Source organism: Argentina anserina, chromosome 1, assembly GCF_933775445.1.
Source record: "Argentina anserina chromosome 1, drPotAnse1.1, whole genome shotgun sequence".
NCBI lineage: Eukaryota > Viridiplantae > Streptophyta > Magnoliopsida > Rosales > Rosaceae > Argentina > Argentina anserina.
In genome coordinates this window covers 15,462,353-15,482,454 of record NC_065872.1, presented here as the reverse complement: position 1 = coordinate 15,482,454, position 20,102 = coordinate 15,462,353, and the positions used below count along the sequence as shown (strand labels likewise).

Sequence of the window (20,102 nt, the reverse complement as noted above, 5' to 3'; positions counted from 1 at the left end):
ATTCTCCTCAGGAGGGCTATGTCTAAAAAGAGCTGAGGTGCTAGTTCCAAATACATTCCCACATTTTCAAAAGAAAGTTTCTTAAAACCATGAGACAAAGGTTTAGAACTAGACGAGCTAATACTCTTGGGTTTCATCAGAGAATGGGAGATCCCCTTGCCACTTGAACTAGCAACATTAGACACATATGTCAAAGCAGTTCTAGAATTAGAATTATTCATGGGAATAGATTTCACCTTAGAAGATGTAGGAGAGGTAGTATTAGCAGAGTTCACATGGTTCTTAGAGCTAGGAGCATTCTTGGGCTGGGGAGATTTCTGACCTTTCTTCTTCTTCTCTTGGAAACTAGTCCATAACTTAACAATCTTAGGAGCATTAGCAGAAGGCTTGTCGAGAACTACATCATCATTACCAGTTTCATCTCCACCCTGAAGGATGTCAAATCTAGATCCAAATTCCACGGATTTCTTCACATTAGCATTATAACCATTTTTCTTCTTATTCCTATAGTTCATTAGCATCCAAGGACCCATATCATCTTTAATCACTTCAGTTTGAGCCATAATCTCCATAGCATCATCATTTTCAGAAACAAAAGCATAACTATCATTAGTTACCACAACAGATTCATGAACATTAGCTTGTTTGACGTTGGAAGAACTAGGCCTCACAATACTTGTGCATTTATCCTTCGAGTGCCCAAAACAACCGCACTCAAAACAAATCATAGAAATACCCTTATAAAGCACATGATACGCAATTCCTTCCACAAAATGTTTTAGAGGCTTATTCAAATCAATTTCAATGCAAATACGAGTAAATTTACCCCTAGCTTGACCAACAGTAACATGATCAACTCTTACAACATCTCTAAGAATTTTACCAATCTTATCCACAATAAAGTCTCTGAAAAACTTAACAGGAATATCAAAAATCCTTACCCATAGAGCCATCTTGCCAATAACCTCAGTGGGTTGAAACCAGGTTGCCACTTCCTTACAACAAGAGGTTGCCACTTCCTTACAACAAGAGTTTGCCCAGCAAATATCCATGGACCATTACATAGAGCATAGTTCATGTCCTCCTCAAGATTGAATTTCACAATGAAGAAATTATTGCGCAAATCAATGAACAAATAAGAAATCTATTTATCCAGAGATGATAAAAACGTATATTGAATCAAATCAATCAATAATCGGCTAGTTTGAGAAGGCTTAGAAATAAAAGAAAAATAAACTATGGACCTGTAACTCTTCTTGCTATGATGATGGATGCATACAGAAAAGCAAGAAAATTAATTGACAAGTAGAGAGTTGAAGAGACGGTGAGAAAAAGGTGAAAGAAATGTTAGAATTAATATAGAATTTGTAATTTATCTTACATTACCAATACTCTGCACCAGGTTCTTGTTGTATTCATTATCAAACTGCTCATATATGAATCTTGTAGACCTCTAGTGAAAGTTTCCTGTTCTCTCGTTTTCAATGCTTAACTGTACGCACAAATGAAGATATCACTTGTATATATAGTTGTATGTAAACTTTACCAAAAGGGTTTACATGTTCGTTTTGGAGAATTTCCATGCAGCTAAGCTGACATCAAATACCTTAATTACTTAGATTTATGGTAGTTTAATATTACTAAAACTTCATCAGTAATTTCAAATTACAGCTATATCATTTTTACTGTTGTAGCTCTCAAGGTTTGTGTACACTAATTAGGAATTTTCTTATGTACCTCCATATATGTGATACTCTCATTTACTTATATCACAACAAATTTGTTATTATTGTGATAAATAAGGTGATTTTTTGGGTAATTCTAATTCTATTAGTTGTAATTAATTCATTCATAGAATTTTACAAGATTATAAACAAATAGTTTTCAATGTGGTAAATTTATTTAGTTATTTGTAAATATAAAAAACACATGTTGTAACTTTATTTTTAATGTTCTAAATTAAGTTCAATAACATTATAATTTTAGTTCAAAATATAATAATTGAGGGTATGTTATACCTCAAGCGTACATATTGTAGACGACTCCAATAATTAAGGTAATGTCATCCTGGAATTAACATCAAATGTAACTAATCTACAGTGGAGATGGCCACGAGGTATATCTTAACATGTTATGATCTTGTACGTATTCTAAAAAGTTGAATTTTTAACAGACTCAGGTTCAATATGCATCTTGTCTTATTACTAAAATCTGAAATATGCATCTTCTCCTATAGCTAAAATTTGAAACGATGCTTATTTAATATATATATATATATATGTATATATATATATATATGTATATATATATATATATAATGTTGCCATCTTAGACAACAACCAGGGAAATTGTAAAATTGAGCGTCACAGAAGATGGTCTGTTTCAATGACATGCATTAGAGGTGGCAAATAGGCCGAGCCGGGCCAGCTCGATTTATTTTAAACGGGTCAAAACTGCGTCCGTACCGTGTTTGGACCGGCTAATTTATTTATCGTGTCAGGCTCGGACCGGCCCAAGTCTATGTCGTGCCGGGCTAAGAAGCGGCCCGGCCCTGCTCTGCCCATTAGCATTATGAGACACAATTAAAGCAATGACGTTATCTTCACTACTTTGTTGATATTTGTGAAATATTGTAGTTAAAATAATAAAATAATCAATATATTTTATTTTAAAAAAAACTAATATTCATGTCTAATAATGATAATTGTTTAAATATTTATATAAATAATATAAAATTAGGTATTTAACGAGCCGGCCCATTAATTTATCGTGTCTGGGCCGGGTCTGGCCTGTGGGTTGATATATCTCGGCTTATCCCGTCCCATTACAATAACAGGCTAGGGCCAGGCCAAGCCGCTAACGAGTTTAGTTGTGTCGGGTGACTTTTAACAGGCCGGGCTCCTACCGGACTCTGGCTTTTCGGCGCATTTGCCACCTCTAACCTGCATCAAAGGAGACAAAGCTCTTAAAGACCCTTCATATCATAAGCTAATCTATTGGTTTTAAGCTACATATAACTCATATGTCATTGAAATGAGTTTATGGTGATCAATGATGAATGAAATCTGAAGCCAATGCGGCTGATCATGGAAGGCCCCCTCGCCAACAAAAGAGCATAATATAGTTTTGAAGAACTCCAAATGTAGGAAACTTTGGCGATAATCATCATCCGTATACGAAGAAAGTTAATTTATGGTTAGAAGATTTGAGATACGACTATTTGGCCTGAATACCAACTTCTGCTATGCTATTGTAGATTTGGTCATAACACCGGCATTTATTTATATTATGTAAAACAATGACGCACATTGTTTAGAATAAATAACAATTATTGTTGCATGAGGAATGAAACGAGAATAATAACAACGTAATAGAATATAACGTAGCTCTTTATTGATTGATAATTAGGCATATTTATAGACATTACATACGGAATATCCCGAAAAATTAGAGATTCATATCTATTACATTAAAACATAATCTACTCCAATAAGGAAACCTACTTAGACTAAGACACACATGAGGATAAAACCGTAATATCCCGGAACACTCCCCATTGTGTCGCATGTCTAGGTTGCATAGTGCACATAGCGTTGTCTCGGTAAAAACTTTGTCAAACAAAATAAAAACCTCATGAGTGAAAAACAAAAACTTGATCGAAAGAAAAAAAGAGCACCACACACCATATACATTTGATAGCAACATGTGGGGTAGACTTCTCCTGATGTCTATAAAACAACTTCCCCTTATTAGTGTCATAATCGTGGATTACAAATAATAACGTATACAACGTTCATTACATGCTTCTCAAAAGTAGTCTTAGGCTAATGATTAATCATTAATCTTATCACACATCCTTAAATCATACATACTATATATAGTCAAACTTAAATATTAGGAAACAAGATTGCATATCAACTCAAAACAAGAGTTTGCAATGAAAATTAGATTTTCGCGTGGAATGACCTTCGCACTTAGATGGCCATAACTTCTTCATCACAATAGGTATGGATGAACCATAATATGTTCTGGAAAGTAGCCTGTGGTTTTCTAATAACATAAAGCTCACAACCTAATTCGACCGGAGTTGTTCACAAAGCTCTGTCAAAATTGACTGACTTATAAATTCCCAGACATAACTGTCATACTTTGCTAAAAAAAATATAACTCACCCAATACAATAGATATAATCGAATGGTTAGTGTCCATGGAACGTAGACACATAGAAATTTCTAATGGTACCAAATTCACCATTTTATATTGAGTGAGCTGTTTTATAGGTCTCATTGAAGTGGACCTATAAAACGGAACATATTATGATTTGCCACATTCAATGTGTCAATGGAATGGGGGGATGAACTAATGAGAGACTGATTATGGTCCAAGACATAACTACACGCATCCTTTATGTCGCCAGTGTCATCTATAACACCAATGCGAACGTTAGTGGGAGTGAGCTGCTGGCTGCGTTGGTGTGGAGAGGATTCGTGTTGGTTTGCTAAGTGTAGAACTAAACCCATGTCAAAAGAGCAATTCAAGTCCAATGATGATGCATATATGCATAGATGCATAGTTAATCACATCATAATGAAAGCAACATTGTCCCAACAACACTTACATATATGAATGTTTAGCTCCTTGTACCTCTTCATAATCTATACTTAGACGGAACAGAGAATCCAGAATTAGCTTTCATATGAACATGTATGGGTACGAGTTCTTGAAACCGATTATTTACATTCTCCTGAATGTCGCAATCTGACTACATAAGCTCTCAATGGTCTAGAAGCACTTAATTGGACAATTAAGGTCCCTCAAGCACTTTCATACATGTGTCAAGATCTCTTTACATATATGCTATGACCACTATCATATGCTGCAAATCATTTTTCATGGACACTACTACTGATCAATGATAAGAGCACAAAGTGTGACGTTCTTAATGTATATATACCCTATTCTTATGCTTTGTTACTTCTTATTTAGTTATTTTAGGTTCATATTTGTCATTTCTATGTTCTAAGTAGAGCTATGCCGAAATTGAATGAATTGATGATGAAATTGTGCTAAGTGTTAGAACTCCTTATTGAGCTAGGATTCCTTACTCGACTAGAATTCTACTTTCCTATTTTGATTCTTTCATATTCCTTAATCGTCGATTTCTTTTCAGGAAAGACAAATCATATTTGGGAAGGAAGTAGAGTTGCCGAGATGCATTCCTAGTGAGACAAGGAAATCATGTTCGAGTTGAAGAAGGAGAAGAGGAGGCCGACCTAGCTACTCCTAGTTGGACCAAGAGAGATGTCGTGCAGCCCTTATGTGGTCTCCCTATTGGATTTGGTTTCCTACATCAAGTTGGATATGGAGTACATGAATCAAATCCATAACAAAGAAGATTTCAACTTCCCAATTGGATTCTACTTCCTGATAGGACGGCAAAAGGGCTTCTTAGACTCCTATATATAGAGGCTCGGCCTCCCCATTCAGATCATCATCAACCTTGCACATAAACACAAGCCTAGCTCTGCCGAATTAATCCCTCACCCTTCCAAGAAATCCTAAAACCGATTCCACCATTCTCCACCAATCAATAGCCTTCAAGCACGCTTGTGAAGAAGGTTTCATCCCCTAGAAGTCACGGCTACACTTGTGGAATTTCTTGATTCATAAAGTGTAACCATAATTCACTCTTTGTTTCAATTCGGTTTTGGTTTTGTTCTTGTTCTTGGATGAGCTTGCGATTTGTGTAGTGTAATCTTATTTCAATTTTGTCTATGAAATAGCTACTTGATTCAATTTATATAAAGATTCGAAGTTGTGTTTTGGTTTTATGGATTTTATGTTTTGGTTTCTGCCGTGTACTATATATGAACAATTTTGATTTCTAAGTGTTATGATTATGCTTGTAGCATGATATTTAGGTTGTTGGATTAAAGACTTATGCTAAGAACATGTTTACTCTTTTCTATGTGATTTTCGAATTGCATGGTTGTTGGTTAAGTAGGTGACATGCTTAATGAATTCAATGTGTATGGCTTTGGAATTACATGATGAAGATGAACATGTTAGATTTCGATTATGGCTGCTTGGTATTAATCGAATGTGTTAAATGTCTATGTGTTTAGGTTACTGCTTAGAACCCTAATTGCATGATCTAATCTTAGTTGTGCATGGACTAGTCTCGGCATGATTCTAAAGATAGACATAGAACTTGTTTCGATCCCTCTATGTGAATTGTTTTGGTGATTGTTTATGTGTTGGTTGGTTGATCACATGTATATATTAGTTTAGATTTTATTTACTGTTTTTACAACTAAATCCGAAACCTAATCAACTTTTTATATCTTTATGAATTCATGTTAAATGTTTGTGATTCTAATCCCTGGCTGGATCCCCGGTTTGTGAACGATACCCTCTTGCTTTATACTACCAATGATGTGTACATGGTTAAATATTGATGTCGAGTAATCGAGCATTCATCAATCAAGTAGAGGAAAACAATTATGTCCATAATGAGAGTATATAACTCATCGTAGTCAATACTTGGATAATGAGACAATTTTTGCACCATAGGTCTTGCAAATATTGCATGACTTCATCATTCTCATTACACTTACGAATAAAGACTAACATAACAAGTCTAGTTCAGCTTGTATTGATTCTTTCTACTTCGGCCAATTTGCTCATTGTTGATACTTTACAATGGAGTAAGAGTATAAGCGAATACATTATTAACATTGGAGATCAATCCATTAACACGCGCACGCTTATATGATCAATTGAGAGATTTCTTTTGTTCTCTGACATCAACAAAAGGAGTCTTTAGCATCTCACAAAAACTTAGTCGATAGACATGTCCAGACAATATCTCTTGATAATGAGTGAAATATTTGTGCCTTGGCACCTCGCTTCTTTCCCAATTTTTATTCAAGAGAACTTGATGGTCTCTCCCTTTTTCAGGTAGGAGCTAAGGCCAAAGCCCGAAGCTATGACCCTTATTAGTCCATTCTTGTGTTGCCATTTGTATTCCATGTATATGGAACTTCCACATTCCAACATGGGGCGCTGACAATAAAACAGCGTACAATGGTGTCATTGCCAGTTTCCGTCCAATTGTCAAGATCGGTGCCAACGGTGTTAGGACCAGGTCATATTAAATTCTCTCACATTCTGGGAGTCCCTACCTTACCGGCACCTCACAGCATTTATGTGCATAAGAAGAAAGGAAATAATAATTATATCAATGTTTCATGATTACCGACTTCTTTAGCTTGAAACTTCCTGAATGATATATTTACTTCAATTACTTTTTTGTACATATTGGTCGATAGATTAAATTTGAAATGTTTCTTTTTATTTTCATATAAATAATTGAGATTCTTTTTTTTATAATAGACACAACCAATCAATTTACATAGAACAAAAAATGTTAAGTAAATTTTATTATATTATGGATTAAATCCCCGTCCAATAGCACCCACGAGGCGTTAAAGAACCCATAATGTCAACCTGGATGCTTAAGGCACACTACGGAGTAAAGCAAATTATGACAGAATCATGAGTTTGTAGTTGAGAGCTAAGACATAGTATTCACATTTTTCAGTTACCATGCGTTATTTTCTTAACAAAAAGAAACAGCTTCAATTTGATACATATACCTTTAGTTTTGTTCGTTACATTGGGATATTTTCCTTTATATTCTAATTATTTTATAGTTATAATATTACTTATTTTTATGAAATTTGTAGCAGACGTTCAAAATAAAAGTTTAAAGTCTTTTTAAAAAGTCTTTGGACTATTATGAAAGTCTATGAATTAAAAAAAATCCATATATATATATATATATATATATATAATACACCCTCCTAAGGTGCCACTCTCCAAAGTCCAAACCACAAAACATGTTACCTTTTATGTGATCGTTCACCCAACGATGCTCGACAAATCAATGTGGGCCTTAAGCCGCCATTCTCACGTCTAATGCCAAATGTGTCTTCTGATGTAACTTGTTTCGAGTGTGGTCAAGGGGTGGTCGAGTTTGATGTTAGTATATTTTATTCGGCTAAGGGTTTGTATTGGTTCGTCTCCCAACATGCTTTGTGGTATCGAGCAAGTGGGCAGTTGGATCGAGCAAAGCACGCTGGGTCAGGTCTGGTCTCTTGCTCGATGGACTCTAGAGTTAGGCTATTTTCACTGAGGCTTGTGGGTTAGCTACATTAGGCTAAGCTTTTCCAGCTCCTTTAGCTTAGTTATGTATGTTACGCATTTCTCAAGAAAGTTGAGTTTCATCCTAACCGTATGTTGGGCTAGTACATTTGTCTACATTTAAGTTTTTTAATTTTGTCAATTAGGTTAATTTCTTGTTATTAAGAATTCTAGCATGTGCCTTGCATTATGTTACTTTGTGTACCTATTCTATGGTTTATTTCATAATTGTAAGTATAACCCATTTTATAGTGGGCTTTTGTTTCGATATAGGTGTTTTATTGTATCTTTCATGTTGATAATTTAATTTTGGAAGATTCAAAAGAATATATTGCGAAATTAATGGCTAAAAGACACTTACATCATAATTCATCCTTATGCATTATCTTGCATAAGGGATACTAACACAATGAGAGGTACCTTAATTGATTACAAATAAGCTCAAGGCTAGAGAAAGAAAACAAAATACCTTCTGGACAAGAGTAAACTAGTTGCCTAAGACCTTAACTGGTGTACAACTAGTAATCTTGGAAATTAAGTACCAAATCTTCAATCCATGCTCAGGTGAGGTAGCCTGATATCAACATCTCGTGGGAACCCATCGCCACCTCTACAACTGCACCAAGAAGTGAACCCAAGCCGGACGAGGCCATCGATACCAACAAATATAACCGACTGGCATCATCTGCCGTCAACCCCCCGCCAACCATCAATGCAAGACTCCCCCCCCCCCCCCCCACTCCCAAAAGGAACACCGGCCAGATTAGTTGGCCCAACCACCGAAACTGGGTGGTGATGTTGCCACCAGGAAATCCACCACTGCCGAGCAGCCACCTGCCCGACTCGGGACAAAGAACCGTGCCCAGCGTCTATCCATCCAAAAACTACATCTCTTTCGAGCTATAGTTCCGAGCATGGTCGAAAAGACCTCTAAAGTCGCTTGACACTGTTGTCGGAAAATCCTCTTGCCGCCTGCCACATTACGATCTATGCTGAAAGATCTGTTCGCAGCTGCCAGAAAACTTACATAATCGGCCCCCAATCTAGAAGATTGACGCTGCCATACTGAACCCCTAAGATTTTGGAGACTATGAAAAACTCTGAGGCCCATGTCGATGTTGATGTTTGCATCACTAAACCTTGTTTTATTATTAAGGTGATAGACTCACACTTGGTAGATATATGTATTGTCCATTTTGACATGAGATTATTAATATAATGAATTAATGATGTTCTTCAAGAAAATTGTAACCATGATGATGTAGCAAATAAATAACCACATTTGCCATCCATAATCTAATATTAGTGGAATTTTGAATAGTTCTAATGGCAGACAAGAATCACAAGATAGTATCCAAAGACCTAATTTTCTTTTCAATTGCGGTGCTGGCTTTATTATTATTATATTTTTTCTTGTTTGGCTCTTCCTCTTTCTCTAGAAGCCCCAAGCTTACTCATTGTTGGGGCCGGGATCGGAATACTAGAATTTGTTTGTTGAAAGTGTCTTTTCTCTCAAATCTAGCATTTTGGGGCTCGATTGAATTACATCGTTTATAGCTTTTGATGTTCAAGGTGGCACAATCCACCCGCGAGGTCTAAAGAAGTCCATATTCAATCAACTTAATTTTGTATCTGTCATACTTGAGTGACTGGAGGTTTACTATCTGTTCTCTAAACCCTATAGATTGGAACTTGATTATATTAATAAGCCCCAAAGAGAATGCTCTTTTTACTAAGTTACATTAGACGTTATGAAGCCGTCTCGTATGTTGGAAATGTATGCTTGAATAATCACTATGAGTCATTGTCTTCCTCCAGGGTGATATGGAAACCATTTCTCCACAAAGAAATGATGATTTTTTTCCGCACAGTCTAAGAACAAAACAAATATTATGTGGCCCTCTTCTATTTCTTGTATCCAAATTTTTTTTATCATTTTAAGTTAAGTGTAAAGTTGTTAGTCATAACACGAAGAAATATAAAATTTTCAGAGATTATAAATTGTTCTTCTTGATGCGTTTTACACGTTATTATGTGCTATCAAGAATGGAATTTCTATTCATATATCTAAAAATGGTATTTAGACCTCCTATTTATTTTGACAAACAACTAAAATGCTATTTAGACCTCTCCAATTTTTCTAAAATGGTCATAGTCCAATAAAATCAATAAAACTCTATTTCTTATATAATAATTCATTCAATTGATTCAAACAATCAAACCTATTATAACTATATCAAGTCTCTCAAGTTGGTTTGTTTAGAATCACTATATAATTAGCGAATAAAATTTATCTATAATTTGTAACAATAAAATGTATTCAAACATTCGGATTACAATTAACTAGAAGAATAAACAAAACTTAAAAAAAAATGAGTACAAAGTGAGAACAAGATTTTCATAAGGATGCTTCACACATTTATTAAAAACGATAATATAATAGTTTAGCTAGATGATGAAGAAATTAGTTTGAAATTATTATGGTAAGAAATTAAATGTATGGAGGTGATCTTTATTTATTTGTTTATTTATTTTTATATTTGTCTTTATTAATAATTTTGTATCAGTTGACAAAGTTAATATAAATTAAAACAAATCTAAAAAATATTTTAAGAAGTATAAATAGAAACTCCGTAAACAAATAAAGCTACTTATTTCTTTTTGGCCTTTGTAAGAATATCTTGACCTCGTTGTCAAAAACAAAATCTTGTCCAGTCAAAAGTCAAGAAAAATATTGGCTCTACTTCGAACCTTTGGTGGTATGATGTATTGGATAATAATGATCGAAGCAATCTAAATGCACACACATAAGGTGTCCACCCATGCATCCAAATTTGACTACTCTTAATTTAGAGCCTCGTGAGGTTAAAGTCAATTTTAACCCACGCTAGCTAGTTAAAATAATTTCATAGGTTGCACTATCTATATTATTTAAAACTAAAACCGATTTTGTCAATTAAAACAAAATACGTATAAATCTCTACAATCATATGTTAATTTATAATTATGTTTAATATTTAACTATTTAAGAGATAAAAAAGAATAAAAGTAAAAATAAAAACAGAAATATAAAATTGGATTTTTACCAAATAACTTCCATGTGTTGTAAGTCATGTAACTACTTTCACTATCACTACCCCACTATCTCCCATTACTCTGTAATAAATCTCTAATTATTCTGAAAAATAAAATATATTATCACACATGTATGTATTGTTCTTGTCTTCTTTTAATCAAAGAAGGAAATTAAAAAAGAGGAGACGTATAAAAAACAATATAATTTCCACATTCAACAATCAGATTTCAAATGGTATATCTTCCTCTTAAATTCCAAGCTTAAATTTTCTTGAGTTTGAACTTTCAAATTTTAGTTCTAGTTTGGTTTTTTTTGTTATGTTTATCCGTTATCACACATACTAGTTTACATGATACCGTTAACTTAGACCGTTTGTACAATAAGTCATCAATAACAATAAAAAATCACGATGTATCGGTTCTTTTTCAATATACCACCCAATGAAGTGAAGATCACCAAACGAAGGAAGAGAATTAGACGCCACGATTTATTTTAGACAGATGAGACGTGACTATTGGAAATGAACTTACGTGTGATATATGGTGGGAGACTCGGAGGCTAAGATTTTGGCTTGCTGAGGGGAAGGAGAGTATGTCTAAATAAAAATAAATAAAAAGATGTGATCTTCCCTTTGAGTGATAGTAGATCTTCAAGCAAAATTACAGATGATATATATTGGATTATTGGTAATTGTTGGTTCATCCCAGGAGCTGGTTTTCTTTGGGTCTAGTTCTCTACGCATCATAGTTGATCACCTTCCTATTTTTAACCTTGACTAACTAACAGAAACTGGATCCTTCTTGTTATGTAATGGTGGATTCTACTGCCTTCATCCCTGTGAGGCTGTGGCCAGTCTACTATTTACGCTGCCTCATTTGTCAATGTCACAATTTTATGTCACACTGACAAGATATTATTACTTTCAAAGTCCTATTGGTGAGATTCAAACTTCAACTTCAACACAACATTAACAATTCCCTCTGGTAATTGATGGGTCAGTTTGACTGAGTTCATGACAATTCGCTCTGGTAATTGATGGGTCAGTTTGACTGAGTTCATGAGCTATTACATAATACTGAGAGAGACATGGAGGGACCATATTTTGGCAATCATTCTATATTCTTGGTTACAATCTCCAACTCTTTCACTAGGATAAGGCCTTTTTTTTTACCAGTTTCCTCTTCTGTTTGCTTCTTGGTGTTTCCATCTGATTACTCCAACTAATACTGCCCTAGTTTCAGCTCCTTTGTCTCTCTGTTCTCTGCGTTCTTTAGCATACTGACCTCTTCACTCTTCCCCCATTACAGCTTTCTGCCTCCACCTCCTCTACATTTTAATCCCTATGCTCTGAAAAAGATGGCATCTTTTGCATACCCAATTGTTACTTTTGTGTAAACATTGTAACCCAGTTCTTATATGTTCTGTATGAGTAGGTTTGATTTGAAATGATGAGTATACCTGAGCTGTTTATGTGCCCAATTAGTCTGGAGTTGTTCAAAGATCCAGTGACTCTATGCACAGGCCTAACCTATGACAGGTCGAGCATTCAAAAATGGCTGGCTGCTGGTAATCTGACATGTCCTGTCACAATGCAGAAGCTTGATGATCCAATCACCATGGTTCCCAATCACACTCTTCGCCATTTGATCACACAGTGGCTGCAAATGGGTACTCAAACTCAAAACTCGAATCTTTCTGATAATCATTGCCACTTGGACACCACAGCTATCGATTCTTTAGCTTCACTCAAGCACATACTCGAGTCTAATGAGTTTGCTTTCGAGATGAAGGTTAAAGCTCTTGAAAAGATATCATTTTCAACATCCACAAATTACTTGATGCTGCAGTTAGGATACTTGCCTTTGCTACTTGAACTAGTCTTTGGACTAGTTGCAGAAGCCAGAGTATTACTCATCAGTGAAGAGTACTACTACATCAAGTTTGTCGAGCTAGCACTTTCTTGCGTTCTGATTCTGCTGCCTTTAGGGGCTGAGTTGGAGTCTCTAAATATGCTGAAACAAGAGAGTAGATTGTCATCGTTCGAAGTCTTGTTGGCGTGCGGCTCTGCATTCATTAGAATCAACTTGTGCCGCCTCATAGAGGCTGTTTCGACATCAGAGAACAGCAGAAGCACAAAAGGGTTGTGTCGTGTGCTTGGAAAGAACCGGGGGATCTTGAATCAGCTAGTTCAGCTAATTCTTCATCCGAATAACTCGAATGAGGAGGCTGCAGATGCTGCAATCAGAGCCGTATCAGCATTATCTTCATTTGAAGGGAACATAGAGTCTTTGGTCAGAAATGGCATGGTAAATGGACTAGTGACATACATTACTAGAACCGAAAAGCCCGAAAGAAACTCGGCGCCATTGGCTACGGCGATAATTGAGAGGCTTTTAGGAGTGGAGAGTGCAAGAGAGGAATTGCTTAGTAGTACAAACAACAATGGCACCAGTAGTAATGGCATTCATGCTCTTGTCAAGATGGTTTTCAGGGTATCGTGGTCCGAAGTTGATGATTATCATGAGCCCCACCGAGGGAGTGAGAGTGCCGTTGCCTCACTTTTGATTGTCTGCAATGATTCTCTTTCGGCACGAGAGGAAGCCATTACTGCCGGAGTGTTGACTCAGTTATTATTGCTTATGCAGAGCCAATGCAGCAGTAGCACCAAAGCAAAGGCAAGAATGTTGCTCAAATTGCTTAGAACTAAATGGTCTCAGGACTCGAAGCAACTAATCTCAATGGTCTAGCTTACAAAGTGGTCTTTGAGTATTTAACTATTGCTTATATGTTTGGCTTCTGTAGAAATACCAAACTATGAATTTGTATCTCATTCGACATATGCTTATTCTATCAATCTTCTCAAACCACATTAGTATAGATTTTCATCGATCTGCTAGAATTTGATGCAACTTAGGACAACACTCCAATATAACCAATATTACAAGTCTCTTATGTTGCCTAAAATTTACTTAGTGATAATTCTTTTCTAATATGGTTCATCTCGTAGAAAACTTCCATCAACATGTTGGCAATCTCATCAGCGCTAAAGTATTGCATATCCAGCATCAGAGAAAAGCAGTGATCTGTTGTAACACTCTAACTTGTTATTCCAAACAACAGTTTCCTCTAATTTCTAGTCCCCACCGTGGTGAATTAGTCGGCTAGGTGACCGGTTGATTGATGGGGGCGCCGGCATAGAAACAAAATGACAAGTACGGTCTGCCTTCTTTTCTATGTTAGATCACTTGCTATAACACAAATAGTAGGCGAGTTGACGGACCTCTTGGTTTGATAACTTTCAAAATTGACAAAGGATAAAGCATTGAGTGATACCGCTGTCTACAAATGAGAGGGATGTGCAACATTATCATTTGATGAAATCATTTTCTGGAAAAAGGAGGAACAGAAATTATGGGCACAACTTGATCAAAAAATAAAACAAAGATTATGGGCAGTTTGGGCACAACGTTAGTATCATTAGAATTGGCTTTGACATTTGAAATATAGGAATATAATACTTGAAAAGGTCCACAATTTCGGCCACCAAAGGTAGTTTACTTGTTTTGGCACGAAAGCAAAGCAAGGTGAGAAGGGGAACATTATATTCTTGCAGCTTCAAAGTGGGAATGCTGGATTACCAAACTAGCAGTACGTACTTTTGGCATAGAGTCAAAAGTGGATCACCTCCTCAATCAAAAGAACACTAATCTAACAGTGGTAGATATACTTGATGATGGATGAGACTCTAACCTAGCTCAACAGCAACCCCCATACAAAATAGCACCTATAGCAAGTTGGCAACAATGTGAATAACAAAACTTTGCCCAACAATGGTAGAACTTGATGACGGATGTGGCTTTAACGAACCAGCAGCGCACATACAAAATAAGACCTATGTGATAACAAAATCTCGCCCAACTACACACAAAACACGCGAGCTAAGGACCATTTGGAGTTTGGAGAGTATTTTTAAAGAAAGAGAGATGCCTAACTTAGAGGATGGAACAATGCAATACATTAGATTCCAGGCTAGCATACCTATAGACCCTCCGGTTCCACAGTCCATTTTCCAGCAGGCCAGCTACTTAGACTCCCGATTACCCGGCCGCACTTACATAAAAGGAATGCTGGAAATGAGCTCCAACAAAGTTTCAACAACAGTGAGTTATAACTAGTACCGCCAAACAAAACTGAGTGTGCATAGATTTGACATGCTTTCCTATTTTTAACTAATGCAACGCCAAACTGAATGCTCATGTATGTAAGGATATCATACATTAACAGTACAGCAACTCAGCATAACCATGGGCAGTGGAGAGACTAGCAGGACTTAAAAATGATTGAGTGAGATTTCTACAATGGTAATGAAACAAGACCCACTCACTAACGTTTTACCTTTTTCTATATCCTATTCTTAGAATAAGTACCTGATCAAGGAGAACTGTTTTCAATTGGAATCAAAGATTATAGCACCATCTCCACTACCCAAAGATGTATCAAGTTATCAACAAGCCTTAGTGCAGAAGGGAAATTTGAAAGGATATCCTCCGATTCCATTTCCAAAGAATAAATGACTGGGAATTATCATAGTAAAGCACAGTATTTGTATAAACAGCATGTATGCATTCCAGTACATCATCTATGTATTCATCTTTGGTATTACAAGTGAAAGGCTATCTTTCTATATATATATTTGCGTAATCAATTGATACCAAACATGCCCTTACGCTATTTGGTCTCTAAGAGAGTACATCAACTTCAATTTGACTATTCAAGTGTCAAGGAAAGTGTGATGAAGTGTTGCAAGGAACTAACCAAACTCGGAGGCCAATGTTTTGTGTCTTTTACATATGAGAGGTCTGTATAGTGAGGATCAAGCAGAGTTGTAATTGTGAACTAGTTTTCTGCGAGCAGTGGAGCATGTTTGTCCACATATAACGCTGCGGCAAGAGCTGCATGCACTTCTGCAGAAAAACCCCCCAAAAAAGGTGATTTCATTAAAAAGTTAAGAACCTTTTCGGCTTAGGCCAGGAAGGCAATTTCTATGCAGTACCTGGATATCCCTTTAAAGATATGGAAACATCCTCCATCTCTGTTGCCAACTTCATACAAAGTCAGTCTGCCTACTCTTGCATAGTCTGAAAATGCAAATTCCTTGTACTTCTCAATCACCTGAAATGTGATGCAGGCACTGATGATGCAAATTTTGTTTATTCTATATAGTGTACAATGCCCATGCTTTTTGGGGCCAGTAGTGCAAATCAAATTAATATTCATCTAAACTTGACATGTGTAGTAGCAATGGTCTGAAACACTTGAGGTAATATGGTCGATGCAAAAGCACCATAATTGACACAGTTATCCCAAAACTGCAATTATCAAAATGTTGAGGCTAGTAAATTTATGGACTTCTATGTTGCCTATGTTTATTGATTAAACTCAACTTATAGCCCAGTTTTCGTTTAGCCAGTACTAACTCATGTACAAGAAAACTTTATGGATGCACAAAAGATATTAAAAATGACTTTCGTCAATTATCTTTCCTATTACCACTGTCAAACAACAGGAGTCCATTTTCATTCCAACAAAGAAAAATCCCAAAGGCAACTAGCAACACAGAGAGAAGATAAAATAGAGATAGAGAGAATAAATAGAGAATGTCGAAGTCATCTTAAGGGCACCATTTAAAACTAGTATTACTATCAGGGACTGGAGAAAGTAAAGGTCATATTTGTAAAGGATCATGCCTGTTCAACCCCATCCTAAAGGAAAGCTTTAAGTTGCAAACCAACTAGCTCAACCGAACCTTGAAAATTATTAATATATGTGTTCAATATAAGCCTCAATCTTCCAACACGTTAGCCTATTCTTCTTTACAGCTACCAGAGCTCAAAACAGCTGCCCACTGATGGCCATGTATGTCAGAGGCGGAACTGATATTTAAACTGCATTTACATCCTTTTTTTTAATGGAACCTTGGAGGTGCTCTTAAGTTGTTTACCTAAATACTAATTTTCGCTTCTGTTTTCTTTTATACAAGAAAAATGTAAAAATCATAGAGGAAAAAAGAAGGATCAAATGGTCATATCCTGAATTCATAACACCAAAGCCCAGTAGCAGTTCTAAGTTTCAACAAATTTAATCTATAAAGAGAGATGATCAATCTGTTTCTTGATCATAATGGTATGTTTATGAATATGAAATAGGAAATGGACTTCAAGAACGAGACTATTCAATTCATAGGGTCTTTACTAGGTTACAACCTTGGTCTATATGTAATGTAAGCAGCGGAAAACAGTATACAGAAATTGAGAAGCTTTAAATAGTTGAAAAAAAAAAAACAAAACTCTTGTTTTGTTCTTCTTGGAAGAGAAAGGGACAATATCGAAAGAGATTGAAAGAATTTACAGAGAAAAATATAACAAGAGAAGAATTATAACAAAAAAGTAGACAACTTATAAGATGACTAAGTAATGACTTCCCTCAAATGTGGGATTTATAATAGACAAGCTTACACCCCTAATAGGAGTTATAGGCAGAGAAATAGATGTCACCAAAAAGATGAGCAAAAAATAACCTTCTCTCAGAATTTTTATTCCCCCAAGAGTTTATAATCCTCATATATACATGTGCCAATTTACCCAAATACTGCAAGTTTATGAAGCGTTTCCCTTTTACATTCTCAGAAACACTTCACCAGAGAATTCCATTGCATTTCAAGTTCACTAAATAGACTAGACCAAAGGTTCTAAGCTACTTCATAGTGAATGAAAACATAACAGAGCTTTCACCCATCTTTGAAAAGATATGCAGCATTATGGAAATAAACAAGCACCTAGTTTATTTATTTGAAGCAAGTGATAAGTATATTAGCATGGGAGAAATCCAACCCAAATCTTTTACTAGGTCTCTGACTTCAGCTTTACAAATCAAAGCTACTTGGCTTGAAAGTTGGGATTGAAGTATCTTCACATGTTAACCTGAAATAGGATTTGCAACAAAAGTATGTTGTAGATTCCAACTTCCACACGTATGATCTGATAGTCGTCTCCACAATTTATCCATCTCATAGTCAAACAAATTCCTATTAAACCCTGATCCCAACTCCATTGCTAGTATCGTAACAAGCAGAAATATCCTGGAAAGTCATCGTATAGGACCATATACCCCCCATTTGCCCTCCCAGAACCTCACCCTCCTTGCAATCCTAACTTTCACTGTACAGCTAAAAATCCCCCATAACATGGGAATATCCTTTCATGGGATTTTAATTAACTTTCAACAGCCATATTTGAATCCACCAATTTTTTTTACCCCAAATTTGCTTTTTGCCACTTTATGTGGTGTTGAAGTTTATCAATTGTAAATTACATTCACCATTCGGCTAACAATGCAATATTTGTATCAGCTACATTAGCAAGTCCTAGACCTCCTCATTCTTTGGGCTGAGAGACTTCCTCCCATCATTAAATGCCCTCTCCTGCCTCATCTGCCCCACCATGAGGTCTTTTATCATTGTTGCAACCACTTCTGTGATTACGAACAAGGACATGTAATATACTGGTCAAAAATGATAGAATTAACTTCATACGATCCCCTTTCTTAAAGAAAAATTTGTTTCATCTCCAGAAACAAAGTAGACTGTATCCTCTACAGATTGATTGAAAAAAATTCTACCCCGTCTCCCCTCCCCACCTTTAACCCCTCAGGTAACTCCTATCACACAGACATAAGCAATGATCGTTGACGTAACGAGTTCAAAATACATGAACATCATCACTCATTGGCCTTGGCATCTTGAAGGTGTAGATTTAGGCTACAACTAAACAACTTCATCAATGACACTCTACTTAGTATTCTACTTGGTTTAGAGTTAGTTTACATAATTGTTGGATAATAAAAAAATGTCATATACCAAAACAACTATCAAATACAAGTTAGTTAAAACAAGATCAGAGTTAACATAAACATGATGATTCCTTAATAGTCTAATACCCATCTATCCAAACAAGACCTGACTCAAACAAACAAACACTTGAAACTCAAACTGAATTGCAAAACATAAAAGTGGGGTTTACCTGTGTAAAACTGAGAAGAGCCTGGTCAAAGTCACCACTGGCCTGAAACTCTCTCCCTCTCTCCAACAAGTCCAGGGCTTCAGATATTATTCTGGAAATGGCATCACTTGCGTCTCTCTCAGCATCACTTATTGGGTTGAAGCGTGTGACTGCAGCAGCAGCAGCAGCAGCAGATGAAGAGTGAATAGAATCAGCAGCGGTGCTGTTGCTGGGAAGCAGAAAAGTAGCGAGAGGGAGAGGGAGGAGGACCAGGCACCTGGTAAGTAATGGGGTTCTGGAAATGGGAAGAAGGGCTTTTAGGATTGATGCTTGGGTTGGGGAGGAGGAAGAAGAAGAAGAAGCGAGGAGGAGAAATATCTTCGAGATTTGGAAGTCACTACTTTTATATTTATTTTTATTAAAGAAGAATGGAATACGAATAATGAATATGAGAAACACCGATCTTTATTCATTAGTAAGGAGATTTTTATATAGGTATTACATCAAGTATCATGTAAAATCAGAAATTAAATATACTTCATTATCAAAACTAATTTATACTAATTAGGACAAGATTCACTAGATTACGAAGATAATCCTCCAACAACACTCCCCCTTTTATCGTGATTTTAATGTCACATAATGCATATTGTTGCCTCGGTTAAAACTTTGTCAAGCAAAATAAAAACATCTTAAGTAAAATTAAAAGTTTTGGTCAAAGGAGAAAAAGAGCACAACACACTAACTACAATTGAAGGTAACAT

General features: G+C 35.9%; 1 protein-coding gene and 1 long non-coding RNA gene across 2 annotated transcripts; one reads left to right on the top strand and one right to left on the bottom strand.

The window, feature by feature from the left end:
* The first annotated feature begins 12,463 nt into the window (after positions 1-12,463).
* On the top strand, positions 12,464-14,109 carry LOC126794123 (U-box domain-containing protein 25-like). Its single transcript, XM_050520781.1, has one exon. The coding sequence runs from the start codon at positions 12,727-12,729 to the stop codon at positions 14,026-14,028; it is 1,302 nt and encodes a 433-aa protein (XP_050376738.1). The 5' UTR covers positions 12,464-12,726; the 3' UTR covers positions 14,029-14,109.
* Positions 14,110-15,858: 1,749 nt separating this feature from the next.
* LOC126789046 (uncharacterized) lies at positions 15,859-19,694 on the bottom strand. The gene is made up of 3 exons (XR_007671471.1): positions 19,360-19,694; positions 16,335-16,453; positions 15,859-16,245 (listed from the first exon to the last, which is right to left on the bottom strand). It is a non-coding gene; the product is annotated as an uncharacterized LOC126789046 (long non-coding RNA).
* Positions 19,695-20,102: the final 408 nt, after the last annotated feature.